This window comes from Cnephaeus nilssonii (assembly GCF_951640355.1).
Source record: "Cnephaeus nilssonii genome assembly, chromosome: 21".
NCBI lineage: Eukaryota > Metazoa > Chordata > Mammalia > Chiroptera > Vespertilionidae > Cnephaeus > Cnephaeus nilssonii.
In genome coordinates this window covers 4,975,609-4,990,970 of record NC_137092.1, presented here as the reverse complement: position 1 = coordinate 4,990,970, position 15,362 = coordinate 4,975,609, and the positions used below count along the sequence as shown (strand labels likewise).

The following is a 15,362-nucleotide window of genomic DNA, read 5'->3' as shown; positions in this document are numbered from 1 at the left end:
GATTAAGAATTAATAGCAAAACTACGCTGAAACTACAAAACATTAGCAAAGGAGATACAGTCGTACCACGGACGGAACTCTGTTTCGTTCCATCAATGACAGACTGCATCTGTAACGGTGGTCCTGTAAGATTAAAATGGAGCTGAAGCCCCAGCTGGTTTGGCTCTGTGGTTAGAGCTTTGGCCCACGGACTGAAGGATCCTTGGGTTTGATTCCAGTCAAGGGCACATACCTCGGTTGTAGGCTTGATCCCCAGCCCTGGTTGGGGTGGGTGTGGGAGGCAACCAGTCGATGTGCCTCTCTATCACATCCATGTCTCTCTCCCCTTCTCTCTCTTTCTCTCCCCCCCCCCCCCCCGTTTCACTCTAAAAATCAATAGAAAAGTCCTCCAGTGAGAATTAACAACAACAAAAAAATGGTGCTGAAAAATTCCTATCGCCTGGTGACATGGTAGGGCAACACCTGACCCCCGTGTCTGTGGTGGTGCTGGTGTGCAGACCTACTGCGCTCCAGGCCTCTAAAAAGCATAGGACACACGTCATACTCGATAAGGACAGTAAACAACTATGTGACTAAGTTATATATGGACTATACATGTTTTAAACTGTATTTTTATTGACTTCAGACAGGAAGGGAGAGGGAGAGAGAGAAACATCAATGACGGGAGAGAACATTGATCTGCTGCCTCCTGCACGCCCCCCACTGGGGATTGAGCCTGCAACCCAGGCATGTGCCCTTGACTGGAATCGAACCTGGGACCCTTCAGTCCGCAGCCTGATGCTCTATCCACCGAGCCAAACTGACTAGGGCTTGACTATACTTTTAATCTTTATTTTAGAGTGTACTGTTTCGGCTTATAAAAAATAGTTGGCTGTAAAACAGTATCCCGGGTTACCCCTTATCCATAGAATCTCTCTATGGCATCATTATCTCTTGTGCTTGATTCAGTCTCGTGTGATTTGCTCATGGTGTCCCCTACACGTTAGCATGATGAAATCGCCTAAGGATGCCTTTCTGAGAACCATCCCCGTCATTACTCCTGACAGTAATTGTAAAAGGAATGAAAGATAAGGAGCTGATAAGTCTGAGGAAAACACTTTGGCCCGTTTAGCACCTGACTGTAAAAAATGACGATGAGATAGCCGAGCGTGTCTGGAGCTGCCCCGCTCTGGGCTTCGGCTCTTGTTGCACACATTCGCATCGAGTCCTCACTGTGTGAAGCCGCGTGCGTTTGCAGGATTCAGAAAGGACGCCACTGTGTTCTAAAGATGCTTTCAGGTCAGCACATCCACCTGGTACCAGAACCTCAGCACAGTACTGTCCTTGGACCCTGAAGTAAGAATACGACGAGGGCCCGAGATCAGGAGGGACGGACGGCTCCTGCCTGGAACCGGCCCCTTGGGAAGGCGCGGGAGGCCAATAGGCGCCATCACTCTGGCCATGTGGGGGCCTCTCTGACCCGGGACCACACAGCTTCATGGCGTTTCCTTTTATCCTGTTGGTGCCCAGTAGCACTTGGTGGCCAAGTTCTGTTCTCCTACTCCGGAAGCTGCTTAGGGCCTGGGATGAGATTTTAATCTGGACCAGGATGCAAAGCACCGCCAGCCTCCAGGACTGGTGTTCACTGAGCCAGTTCCCCAAAGGGAAGCTGGGCCTCCGGGGGCTGGGACCTCACTTGTTCCCCGTGGGCTTCCGTAACTCGGTGAATCAAGATTTTTGGTGTTTTCCTCCTCATTAAATTCAAAGTCTAAGTGAATCTCTGCCTCCAGATTACAAGGCATTAATTTTGTTCTAATTGTCATGTGTGCCAGACCATCCAGGGCCAAATGCTGTTTATAAATCATCCCCAGTGCCTGTTGCCTGGGTAACGGGAGTGACGGGGCTCATTATTTCTGAGAGAGACGGGAGTTGCTGACGCCTCTGTGTGAGTGTGAGATAAGGGAAGCTTAGGCATTGCTTTTGTTTAGAGTCGTCTTATTTACTTGTAGTACCTGAAGGTCAATGACTGTAAGCAGGGGCGGATTAGGCTGAAAGGCAGGAAGCAGAAAGGCATCCATGGGAAGAGATCCAGGCGGCACCATTTAATTCTACCTGCTTAGGAACGTGTAGGAAGGCTCGCCCTCCTAAGACTGTAAAAATGGAGCTAGAATGTATCGCATGCTTAGTGAAGTGATAAAGAGGCGTTCTGCAGCTTACTCATTCGCATGACCCTAGGGCTTGGAAAATCTGTTTTTCTTTCCTAAAATGTGGAGGTGGGTAGGTATGAAATGATCCCCAAGTCCTTCTCAGTACGATTACTCGAGCCAAACCTAAATTCACATAAACCTAAACTCATACTAATCTATATATATAAAAGCCTAAGCGACCATTATGGCTGAACGACCGGTTGCTATGATGTGCACTGAACAGGCAGGCAGGCGAGCAGTTAGGGGCAAGCAGTCCCTAAAGCGGCAGTCGGACATCCCCCAAGGGGTCCCGGATTGCGAGAGGGCGCAGGCTGGACTGAGGGACCCCTCCCCCCCGATGCACTGGGCCTCTATTCAGAATTTCTTGCATTGGGCCTCTAGAGCCCTGGCAGGATTTCCCCTTTTTATGTAAAAAAGTTACATAGTCATATCCATCTCTAGAATTTAATTCCAGACTTGGCCTTTGTAGACCATGTTAAAAATCACTGTAATGCAAATGCCATATTCTGATCATTGAAACCATTTTGAGGATATAAATTTCTGTCTGCTATTTTGTCCCTCCTCCTCCTCCTCCTCCTCCTCCTCCTCCTCCTCCTCTTTTTTCTTCTTGTCAAGATTACAAATTCCTTTTCTTCATCAAGAATCCCTGGATCCAAAAGAAATAAATATATATATATGTTTTTATTGATTTCAGAGAGAGGAAGGGAGAGGGAGAGAGAGATAGAAACATCAACGATGAGAGAGAATCATTGATCGGTTGCCTCCTGCATGCCCCACACAGGGATCAAGCCCACAACCCGGGCATGTGCTCTGACCTGGTATTGAACCTTGACCTTCTGGTTCATAGGTCAATGCTCAACCACTGAGCAACACCAACTGGGCAGATAGATATATTTTTCAAGTTATAGCTAGAATGTGTGTAAGAGCCTAGCATCTCAGGTCTATGCAAATAAAGTTCCTGGTCCATCACGGGCTCTTAGCAAGTGCTCCTTCCCCGTAGCCTCCCTTAGTGTGGGCTTACCTTTGCCAGGTATTGCTTGGTCATAGCGTGATGCAGGTGGAGCACAGCTCTGGAGGCAGACGCCAGCTCTGTGACCTCGCATACGTGGAAGAAGCTCACTGGACTTGCGCACCCCTGGGGACAAGGCCCACCTCTCGTGTCTTGTGTGAAGATTGTGAGAAACTATGTAAGCGCCTGGTCAGGGCATGGTGGCAGCTGTTAGGATCCTCACATGTGCCTGGCACGTCATATACTCTTTACTATCCTCCGTGAAATTGTCTCTTATCCCTATTTTATAGATGTGAGAGTTGGAAATTCTCCGTTTGCTTTATCCAGTGCTCAGCCCTGCCACGCTGCCTGTAGTCTGTGAGTGTGGTCTTTATCACTTCCTGTCTGTTCCCAGCCCGAAGGCTCTACTTAAAACAATCCACTCGGCCGGCGTGGCTCAGTGGTTGAGCGTTAACCTATGAACAAGGAGGTCACGGTTCGATTCCCGGTCAGGGCACATGCCCGGATTGCAGCTTGTCCACCACTGTGGGATGTGCAGGAGGCAGCTGATCTCTGAGTCTCTCTCATTATTGATGTTTCTATCTCGCTCTCCCTTCCTCTTTGAAATCAATAAAAATATATTAAAAAATAAAATAAAACAATCCTTTCCTCCTTCCTGGCTTTTGAAGTTGTACATGTTCTTCAATTCAAGCCAGGCTGTATCATGAACTCTTCTCTCATCCTCCAAAAAGGACTCACCAAAGGAAGTTCTCTGTCTTGCCTTCGGACTCCCATAATCCCTCACTTTCCTTCAAGGGCAAGAACCCCTGGAGGGCAGGGCCTTATCTCCATAATCTTTGTGCCCCGGGAACTCTCTGCTCAGTGATTTTCCACAGCTCCTCGGAGTTGGGTCATAAATGATTCATAGAGCATTGACCATTCTCCTTTTCTTCTTCCGCGTGATTTTTGGCCCGATTGATTTGTTTCGGGAACTTGGCACATAACCTATGGAATGGAGATACTGAGTTGATACCAGTGTGATTTTTAGAAGCCATGGGTAGGTTCTACACTGTTTTTCAGCGACTGCGCTGCAGTCAAAGCAACAAATAATTGATTTAAAAGGGATGTTGCTTTTATTTTCATTTCAGCTGTTTGTAAGAGATGTTATAGCTCCAGTAGTCATCTGATCATAATATGCATTTTCCCATTATGAATTCATTACTGTGTGAATTCATTCTGTTTAAAGTCGGGGGACTTGGATTTGTGTAGAATCCACGCAACCAGCATCTCATAAGAAATTTCCTGAACTTTTAGTGCGAAAGCAGATGGGAGGTTATCACATTGGGCTGGGGTGCATTTAAGGCCAGTGAGGATTAGAGAAGACTGGAAGGAGCCACGTCCGTGACCTGTGGAAGCGCCAGAGGCCACGCAGAGCTGGGAGGTGGGCACCTGTGGACACTTCATCATCAGCCACACGCAACACCAAGCAGCACCCGTGGCTTATCAACACGGCTCACCATGGAGAAGTACATCGACGACCAAGTTTGCTCTTTGTGACGTTGGAAGGAAATGCAGGAAACTAGAAATTGCTCTGTATTCAGCAAACAGCTGTTCCCTTTGTTTTTGTTTAGAAAAGCAAGTATCTCATAAATAGGAGCAATAATTACTGTTCTGAGATTGACGTTAGTATGGTTTCTTTTCATGGAGTGTGGTCTCTCCCGCGTCTGACTGAAGACTCACAGGATGCTCTCTGTCCATGAGTGACAATAGGGACAACTCCCATTACAAGGGGCCGAGAAACCAAGACAGTCACTGGGCAGGTGTCCCGTACAGGCAGACGGCAGGGAGCGACTGTTATTTACTGTTCCGTAGGCTTATGGGAAATTCCACGCCGAATGGCCCATCCTCATACATGTATCAGTGTATGTGAAGGAGTCCATGCGTTTGAGAACTGACCTGGCCTTATTAACGATGACCTTTATTCTTTTTGCCCTCAGGAACTTGTGGAGTATTACAAGCATCACTCCCTGAAGGAAGGCTTCAGGAGCTTGGATACCACCCTCCAGTTTCCATACAAGGAGCCGGAGCCCGCGGCTGGACAGAGGGGCAGCCGGGTGGGCAGCAGCTGTGAGTACTTCCCTCCAATGGGTGGGGGCACAAGAATGTCCAACTTCTTTCTCCCAAAGTCTGAGATATAAAGCAGTTCACATGCTAAGGCCTTTAGCAAGGGGGTGTTCCAGCTAAGCAGTCAGACGGATCAGCAGGTTTATTAAAACGTTTCCAGATACGGTTCTTTGTGCCAAGTTAAAAATCATGTTTGTATTCAGAGCTCCATAAAAAATGTAAAGGGTATGTTAATATGTAAGTTTTGTACTTTTCAATGACTTTTACATCAGCCAAACTTTTTTTTTAATCCCTCAACAGAGGATATGTTCATTAATTATTATGATTATGATTATGATTTATTATTTTTTATTTTTTAGAGAGAGTGGAATGAGGGGAGAGCAAAGCAGAGAGAGAGAGAAAGAGAGAGAAACATCCATCGGCTGCCTCCCATAAATGCCCCAACCTGGAATCAAACTTGCAACCTGGGAAGGTGCCGTGACCAGGAATGGAACCTGTGACCCTTCAGTGTATGGGATGATGCTCCAACCAACCGAGCCACATGGGCCGGGGCAGCCAACCTCTTTTTATTTTACACATGTCTGCGGTCATAGTGCCATTTGGGTAGCAATATTTAAGCAAGGCGCATGCCCAGCTCTCTCATCTCCTGTGATCCTGTTTAAAGATTACTTCCGGATCATGTTTCCTCTGTGGCCAGTATTGCTGAAAGCCACTGTCTTTTGGACCAAGCACTGGTCATCAAAGATTAGCACGCAGACTGGAAGCAGGTTCTGGTTGGATGTGAGCTCAAGGCGGACACTTTGTCTCATCACCGCTTGATCATATGATCTTCCTGGAGGTAGACAGAGCTGGTAGAGAGACCATCATGATGAAAAATGTTGGGAGTAAAGCGTGATTCCATTCTCTTAGTTTGATACCTTTTTTTAAAAAAACAAACATAAAACTGTTTTGAAGGCTAACTGAATGCAATTTTATTACTCCCAGAATGCTTAGCCTAAGCAAAACTGGAATTTCCAGAGGTATTTCAAAAAAGAATTTGCATCTGTGTAATAGAACTTCAACTCCCCCCACCCCCAAAAGCAGAACCTGAAGGAGAAATAGGTAACGTCAGGGCTCTAACAGCGTTCCATAAGCAAACATTGAAGTGATTTGTCACACGGACGGATAGGCTTGGTGTTTATTTGAATAACTTAATAGCTATTCTCTTCGGAAGGATTCCTGACAAATGGCCAGTCAAGGTAGTCACAGCACACTCAAGATTGAAACTTCACACACCTATTAGAAGTTATCTTTCTATTTTTCAGCCCAATGTTACCCAGGTATCTTAGATTCTCAGAGAGGTGGAGGAGTTTTATATTTTTCTATCGGGTGATCAGAGAGGAGGTCACTCATTAAGTGACCAGAAAGAAGCGAGTTAGTACTTCATTCAGTAGGAATGCACCATGGTCTACACCCAAGACCATTGGATCGTACCCATGTCACAGGATTATAACCTTCACCCAAATCTGTGACTCTGCCCTAATGCTTTGTTTATTTGTTTATTTATGTTTTGTTGTTGTTGTTAATCCTCACCCGAGGATATTTTTCCACTGATTTTTAGAGCGAGTGGAAGGGAGAGGGAGAGACGGAGAGAAACATCGATGTGAGAGAGACACATTGATTGGTTGCCTCCCGCACACACCCCGACCAGGGCCAGGGAACCTGCAGCCCAGTATGTGCCCTTGACCGGAATCGAACCCAGGACCATCGGTGCGAGGGCGGATGCTCTATCCACGGAGCCCCACCGGCCAGGGCTGCCCCAATGCTTCATTTACTGGATGCTGCCGCTTGCTGCCGCCGTGGCTGTGTGGGAGCACTGCTGGCCCTGCGGGTTGCCCCCCCCACCCCATGTTAGGACGGAGCATTCAGCGTGGCGCCCGCACGTGGGCACACCCAGGAGACAGTGTTAGGACGGAGCATTCAGCGTGGCGCCCGCACGTGGGCACACCCAGGAGACAGTGTTAGGATGGAGCATTCAGCGTGGCGCCTGCACGTGGGCACACCCAGGAGACAGTGTTAGGACGGAGCATTCAGCGTGGCGCCCGCACGTGGGCACACCCAGGAGACAGTGTTAGGACGGAGCATTCAGCGTGGCGCCCGCACGTGGGCACACCCAGGAGACAGTGTTAGGATGGAGCATTCAGCGTGGCGCCCGCACGTGGGCACACTCAGGAGACAGTGTTAGGACGGAGCATTCAGCGTGGCGCCCGCACGTGGGCACACCCAGGAGACAGTGTTAGGACGGAGCATTCAGCGTGGCGCCCGCACGTGGGCACACTCAGGAGACAGTGTTAGGACGGAGCATTCAGCGTGGCGCCCGCACGTGGGCACACCCAGGAGACAGTGTTAGGACGGAGCATTCAGCGTGGCGCCCGCACGTGGGCACACCCAGGAGACAGTGTTAGGACGGAGCATTCAGCGTGGCGCCTGCACGTGGGCACACCCAGGAGACAGTGTTAGGATGGAGCATTCAGCATGGCGCCTGCACGTGGGCACACTCAGGAGACAGTGTTAGGATGGAGCATTCAGCGTGGCGCCCGCACGTGGGCACACCCAGGAGACAGTGTTAGGATGGAGCATTCAGCGTGGCGCCCGCACGTGGGCACACCCAGGAGACAGTGTTAGGATGGAGCATTCAGCGTGGCGCCTGCATGTGGTCACACCCAGGAGACAGTGTTAGGGTGGAGCTTTCAGCGTGGCGCCCGCACGTGGGCACACCCAGGAGACAGTGTTAGGATGGAGCATTCAGCGTGGCGCCTGCATGTGGTCACACCCAGGAGACAGTGTTAGGGTGGAGCTTTCAGCGTGGCGCCCGCACGTGGGCACACCCAGGAGACAGTGTTAGGGTGGAGCATTCAGCGTGGCGCCCGCACGTGGGCACACCCAGGAGACAGTGTTAGGATGGAGCATTCAGCGTGGCGCCTGCATGTGGTCACACCCAGGAGACAGTGTTAGGGTGGAGCTTTCAGCGTGGCGCCCGCACGTGGGCACACCCAGGAGACAGTGTTAGGGTGGAGCTTTCAGCGTGGCGCCCGCACGTGGGCACACCCAGGAGACAGTGTTAGGATGGAGCTTTCAGCGTGGCGCCTGCACGTGGGCACACCCAGGAGACAGTGTTAGGATGGAGCTTTCAGCGTGGCGCCTGCATGTGGTCACACCCAGGAGACAGTGTTAGGATGGAGCATTCCGCGTGGCGCCCGCACGTGGGCACACCCAGGAGACAGTGTTAGGATGGAGCATTCAGCGTGGCGCCCGCACGTGGGCACACCCAGGAGACAGTGTTAGGATGGAGCATGCAGCGTGGCGCCCGCACGTGGGCACACCCAGGAGACGTCGGCCGCTACTCTCCCCACCTCTTCAGCTTTTACTGCTACTGCGAACTCCTCCTCTCACACAGAAACAGATCCCCGTGTTTGTAAGAGTTGGGTAGAATTACTGACTTAAACTCACAGCAATTTACTGCTTTGCCTTTATGATTTTTAGATAGACCTGGCTTATCCAGGTTCTGGCGAAGGGGAACCCTGAGTGAAAGCCCCGCCTCTGTGTGGGGGGGTAGCCCTTCGGGGCTGGCCCGGCAGCGGTCAGGGGGAGCGCTAGGTACCCGTGTGGGACGTGTGTGCGGGATGTGTGTTCTCACCTCTGCTCAGCAGCACCCAACAGCAGCTTTCACCAAGAAGGATTGCCGGGGACAGTGGTGGGGCAGTGACCCAGGGCAAGGACACGCCATGGCTTGCAAAAGGCCACAGAGCAGGCAAGCTGCAGCCGAGAGCCCCCTGTGGCGGGGAGGCTGGACGGAAGTTCCCGCCGCTGAGACGGCTGCTGGTCCTTCTTTGGGTCGGCTGTGACAGGGAGGTCCCGGCGTGTGGCGGCGGCTGCTCGCTTCCGCTCTGTCCAGGTCAGAATGCTCTTACCAACGAGATTCCCAACTCGTTTTCAAGTCAGTGGAATATGATGCGGTTATGACAGAAGTCCCTCATGCCAATGCAAAAAAATCCCAAAAAAGCAACACCCAGAAAACACCATATAAAAATACATGGATTACAATTACACGGGAGGCCAGCGGGGCATCCAGCACTTCAGGTTGGGAGCCCGCTGTCCACAAGGCTCTGCGACTTTGTCACTGGAATGACTGGAGTGTTTCTGAGGGAGAAGAAGGGGAGAGAAAGGAGGAGGCGAGAATAGAGGGGGGACTCAGGCAGTCTGCTTCCCTGGAAACCGCAGTGACTCCACGGGAGACACCCTGCCCCGTGCGGTGGGCCTGTGAGCTCGCCTTTCTGTCCGACGGTGGTCCCAGCAAACCCGCCTGAGGCCGCGGCCCGTGCCCCGAGGGCTTGTGTTTGGAGGGCACCGGCCTGCCTTTGCCTGTCTCGCTCCTCCTCGAGCACTTACTGCTGCTCAGGTCGGACCTCCGGCAAGTGACTTAGCCCGTCGGGGCCTCGGCGCTCTCCTGCGAGGAGGGAGGGATGCGATCAGAGATGTTACTACGCGCTTTTAAAGAGAGCGTCTTAGGTTGCTCTCTTCGCGCACAGGAGAGGAGGAGGCGAAGAGGAATGTTAATGGACCAATTACCCCGGGAAGAGTGGCACCATGAGCGATTGCATAACCACCAGCAGACCGCCGACGACGTTTGGCCGAGTTCTGCATTAATTGGACCACAGAGTAGAGTTGGCTAATTAAAAAAAAATGTTGGTTATCGTTATTGAGATAATATCAAAGGATCTTCTCACAGGAACGTATTAGTTGGAAAAATACAAACCACTTAATCAAGTGGTCAGAGTTAACATCAATAATGGGACAGACAGGTGTGATGCACCCCCAAATGTGAGTCCCCCAAAACACAGCCCCACCTCAGGGGTCTGTTTCTAAGAGCATCACCTGAGTCTAATGGTGAGGAGACACAGGCCGAACGGAGCAGGCCGCCGTCCTGCAGTTAGGGCGTGCACACACAAGCACTGAGAATGAAGGGACATCGTGTCTGCAGTGTAGCTAACATGGTTTAAGACACCACAAACGCTGGGAAAGAAAGGTCTCCATAGCAAGGTCGGGACCGGAGGCCCCTGAGAGACACAGCAGCTGTTCAAGTGCTGACGTGTGAAAAAGCGTGGGGAGATGGGTGGGCTCCCAAACGAGAGAGATCAGCACGGTCCTCTGCTGTGGGGACAAATATCAGAGCCGTCCTTCAAACACTGGCCAAGGCGGCCTGGGTCGTTGGGACCAGACCAGTGACCTTGCAGGAAAAGGCGAACGTCGGAGCCAGGGCTGGGCGCGGCCGGTGCAAGGGAAGGACACAGAGCAGCTGTGGCCAGGGCACAGGGAACGCGACAGCAGCAGGGTGCGGTTGGAGCCGAAAGGGGGGCCAGACCGCTGAGGCCTCCGGGCCTCGACTCCGGGAGCAACGGGAAGCCTGGGAGGGACTGAAGCAAAGGAGAGACGTGGTCCCACTGAAGGCTTTCCAGGCTGCCTCTGGCTTCTCTGGTGAAATCAGGACCACGGGGAGAGGGACGAGGCAGAAAGATGGAGACCAGTTGCTACTGAGCAATCCAGTGACAGGTGGTGCCAGCTTGGGCCACCGAGGGGCCACACAGGTGCTCTGTTAGGAAGGTGACCCAGCAGGGCGCTCTCACACATCCCAGGTGAGCTAGAACAGCAAGAGGCGGTTTGAGAAGGACTAAGGTTTTTGGCCTGAGTGACTGGAAGATTGGAGGTTTCTTTTAAAAAATATATATTTTTATTGATTGCAGAGAGGAAGGGAGAGGGGGGGAGAGAGAGAAACATCAATGATGAGAGAGAATCATTGATCGGCTGCCTCCTGCACACCCCACACTGGGGATCGAGCCTACAACCCGGGCATGCGCCCTGAGTGGGAATCAAACAGTGACCTCCTGGTTCATAGGTTGATTCTCAGCCACTGAGCCAGGCCGGCCGGGCAGGTTGGAGGTTTTTCAGGGAGGGACTCAGCTGGAGCCCAAAGGCTAGTTAGAGCATCCTCGATGCAGAGTAAACTTAGTCTCCACATCTCTGTCCTTTCCGTGTGCCTGTCTCTTCGCTGATTTGTAAGCTCCCGTGAAGTCAGACGCTGTCTTACTTGCCGTATCTCCTGTAGCTCTAACACAGCACTTTGCAAGTTTGTAGTTATCTAATAAACGTCTGCCAATTCTCTTCGGAGAGTAAGGATTTAGAATCCATAAACTTGATGCCTTTAAGTAATCTGAAACCCCTAGAAATGCCAAGTGATCTAATTTCCCATGTTAATAGGAGAGGCATCAGGCCTCCTGGCTTTTCTCTGAATGGCCTCAGATGCTCAGCACTGCATACAAAGTTGTTCACTTTTTCTAATAATTCCAGATATACGTTGTTCTTGTTATATTTGAATTTCATGTGAAAGGAGCTTTGACCACTTACGTCCCATTCAATGAAATGAAACCAATCTGAATTATCCCTTTTTTTTTTTTTCAGTGACAATATATAAAATATACAGTAAACCCTGAACCAAGGGTTTTCAATTTGTTTCATGCAGGGAGGTGGGAGCAGATACTGAATGCCGCTGGGGTCTAAGACACAGCCCACGCTCTGAAACCACGCCAGGTTAGGGGTCACCGTTCCGATGAAACATTCACCCGGCATGTTCTCTGCTGCGGGGCCATCTGTAGACAGGAGGTACAAAGAACCTCCCGGATGGCACATCACAGTGCCCACTTAGCATCCCGGCTCTCCGGAAAACCTCTCGGCCACTGCCGGGCAGCAGACTCCCAGGGATCCCCGCGCTGATGGCAGGACCATCGGTCCAATTGCCTGACGTTTTTACGAACAGCTTTTTATTATGCAAATGAGTGGACCCATGTGGTTGCTACACCTCGGAGCTGAGCGTTAGGCAGTGTGTATCCCAGAGAGCAATGGGCAGGTGTGTAGGGCTGCGTTCACTTACTCACGTCATGAAAGATCAGGTGGCAGTTCGGAAACGCTGCATTTAGAATAGGATGGAAGGAGGGAAAGTCCAAGGCAGGAAGGCCAGTTGGGAGGCCGCACGCTGGTTTGCAAGGATGGTTTGCCAGGAGAAGCCAGAAGTCCTATCGAAAAAGGACAGAAACGTGGGAGATGGAGCGAGATGTCGGGGAGGAAATTGCGTTTCAGGATGAGTTTGGTTTCAGACGAGGAAAATCGGAGCTAATGGTCGTACCTCCTGGCAGCGCCATGAAGCTGTTTGAGCTCACAGAGTGGGAGCCAGGTGAGGGCAAAGGTACATCCAACAGTCTGTGCCACTCGTGAAACTAAGGCCTAACCCTGGGGAAATAACTCTAAGATTGTATTTTATTTTTAAAAAATATATATTTCTATTGATTTCAGAGAGGAAGGGAGAGGGAGAGAGATAGAAACATCAATGGTGAGAGAGAATCATTGATCGGCTGCCTCCTGCACGCCCCCTACTGGGGATCGAGCCCACAACCTGGGCATGTGCCCTTGACCAGAATCAAACCTGGGACCCTTTGGTCCGCAGGCTGACGCTCTATCCACTTAGGCAAACCGGCCAGGGCTTAAGAGGATAATGTTGTAGATAAGGTTTAAGAAGATCCTCATTGTAGCCACTTGGCACGAATGCCGATGCCGATGGCTCTGAAAAGCCTTTCTTTTGAGCTTCCAGTTGCTTGAACGTTTCTCTACCTCCCTGCAACTTTGTGGGGAATACTTCCTTTCTCTTTCAGATGTGGTAAGATTCGGAGCGGTTTCTGTTTCATTTCTGGAAAAAGCTAGCACATGCATGCGTAGTGGGGCTGGGGGGCGGGTCCTAACACACCTGGACACGTGAGTGGATTTCTTGAATCTGCGACAGGCCATGCACGTGGCGTTGACCCCACCCTGCAGGCTCTTCAGACATTTTGGTGGGAAGGATGTTTTACACGGAGAATGTGCAGGCTCCCCTTTTCCCGGAGGTGACAAGGTGGGGACCCTACCACATCCAGAGGAGAACCCTTGGGTGGAAGGGTTCCAGGTGGCAACGTGGAGTGGGGTGCCTTGCTCACCTGTAAAGAGACAGACAGCCCCGAATTGCAGGACGAATGTCAATCAACATGGAAAGGGTCTTCATTTAGAAACAATGATAAGACGCAAAGTGAGCGCGAGCGAAGGTTGAGGTCCCAGCTGCGGTGCGACAGTCTTCCTGTGATTTTAGACAACGGGGTAGTCGTGTCGAGATGTATTGTTTTCCTTTGCCGACACCTAAATGTTCTTTTTGCTTCTCTCTCTCTCTCTCAGCCCCCTCTCTGTTGTGTGGGGTTTCTCTTGTCCCTCCTCCAGACTTCAGCTTTGTCCCCCCTTCCTCCGCTCCCTTCTGGTCAGGTACTGCTCCACTGCTCGTCCGTGTCGTGTCCATTTGCTTCTGTTTGCAAAGAAGACAGTTTGCCTTCTCCATGTGGCTTCTCATGTAGATGCATCTCCTCCCACACAGCCAGGTCACATCCGCCCCCGCACCCCCTCCCCTCTGTCGCAGAGTCACTGCTCGCCATGGCCTTCCACTCCTCCGGTGCGTGTGTGTGCGTGTGTGTGGCCTTCCACTCCTCCGGGGTGTGTGTGTGTGTGTGTGTGTGTGTGTGCGTGTGAGTGGCCTTCCACTCCTCCGGTGTGTGTGTGTGTGTGTGTGTGTGTGTGTGTGTGTGTGTGTGGCATTCCACTCCTCCGGTGCGCATGTGTGCGTGTGTGTGTGGCATGTGTGCGTGTGCATGTGTGTGTGTGCGTGCGTGCGTGGCATTCCACTCCTCCAGTACGTGTGTGTGTGTGCGCGTGTGTGTGTACGAGCTCCCGTTCTGTATTTCACCAAGACAGTTTTGATTCAACCCGTTGGGAGAGGCGAGGGAGGGATGAGGGCCGAGCGTATAAAGGAGGGCGTGGAATACCCTATAACACCGTCAGTTTCCATAAGGATCAGACATTTTAGTAGAGAAAAGCCAGTGTTTAGAAAATAAATAGAACACAAATCCCAACCGGGTCTCCAAATGTCAGAGTGAAATTCAGCACAGATGGCTCCAAGGGTGACTGTGCCCATCGCTTTGTGTCTGGGTATTTTTGTCTCGGTTTCTGTCATTAGCCAGAGAATTGATTGGTTAGTTATGGGGCATCGAGGAGAGTATGTTATGGCTAGATAAAGGACATTTCCTTACAGATTTAAAAAAAATTAACTTCTAAGTCCCAGCAGAATCGTTCAGAACTAGGAGGGCCTTAGAAGTCAGTCATCTGGTACACACCTCTCGTTTCACAGGCGAGAAAAATGTGGCCTCCAGAACCTCAGAGACGCAGGCCAGGCCTGGCGGCTCAGTCGATAATGGGCTTTTCCCATCACGGCTATTTTTATGTGCGCCCATCGAAGGAAGGCGTGCCCCGAAACTCAGTAAGAAAACGATTCAAGTGGGTTTTGTCTGAACAGTAAAATAAAACGACCCGTTTTTACTCCCTTTACACTTCTGAAATCTGCAGCATTGCTATTCGTTTATCTTATGATTGACAGCTGGAGACTAAAAACATTTCTGTCATTGCAAAGCCACGGGTGCCGGGCCAGAGAGCCCGTGTCCGCGTGCGCAGGCTCTGCCGGCGGCACAGGTCGCCACCGCGGCCGCCGGGCTTGGGGCACCGTCACCAACACAGACGGGTGGTGTTTCCTGTTTGTTTCTTTTTCTTCTACTTCAGTTCCTTCCATCCCAGGTGAGTGATTCTCAGAATCACTACACATATAATTGAAACACTTTATAACCCCAAAGAGCAACAGGTAGAGCAGTGACTATAACAACGTGTTATGAAACACTAAACGCGAGCAGCTCGAATGCGTTTTCCCTTCAAGACAGGCTTGGGCAGGGAGTGAGGGAGCTCCTGATGAAACAACACCTTAGCGTCAACCATTACAACAATCTGAACACAGGAGAGGAACACGCTGACATCGTTTTTAGAAGAAATATGTTTTTATTGGTTTTTAGAGAGAGAGGAAAAGAGAGGGAGCGAGAGAGGGATAGAAACATCAATAATGAGAGAGACTCTTTGAT

At 50.9% G+C, this 15,362-nt stretch overlaps 1 protein-coding gene across 2 annotated transcripts in view; it reads left to right on the top strand.

Annotated features, from left to right (window-relative positions):
* Positions 1-15,362, top strand: part of VAV3 (vav guanine nucleotide exchange factor 3) — a 170,352-nt gene that overhangs the window by 151,368 nt on the left and 3,622 nt on the right. The window contains exons 25-26 of one of the 2 annotated variants that reach the window (XM_079761402.1): positions 5,172-5,301; positions 13,588-13,671. In XM_079761402.1, the coding sequence (XP_079617528.1) occupies positions 5,172-5,301; positions 13,588-13,671 (214 nt within the window). The remainder of the gene's footprint in view (positions 1-5,171; positions 5,302-13,587; positions 13,672-15,362) is intronic. The other variant, XM_079761401.1, reaches the window with a different exon arrangement.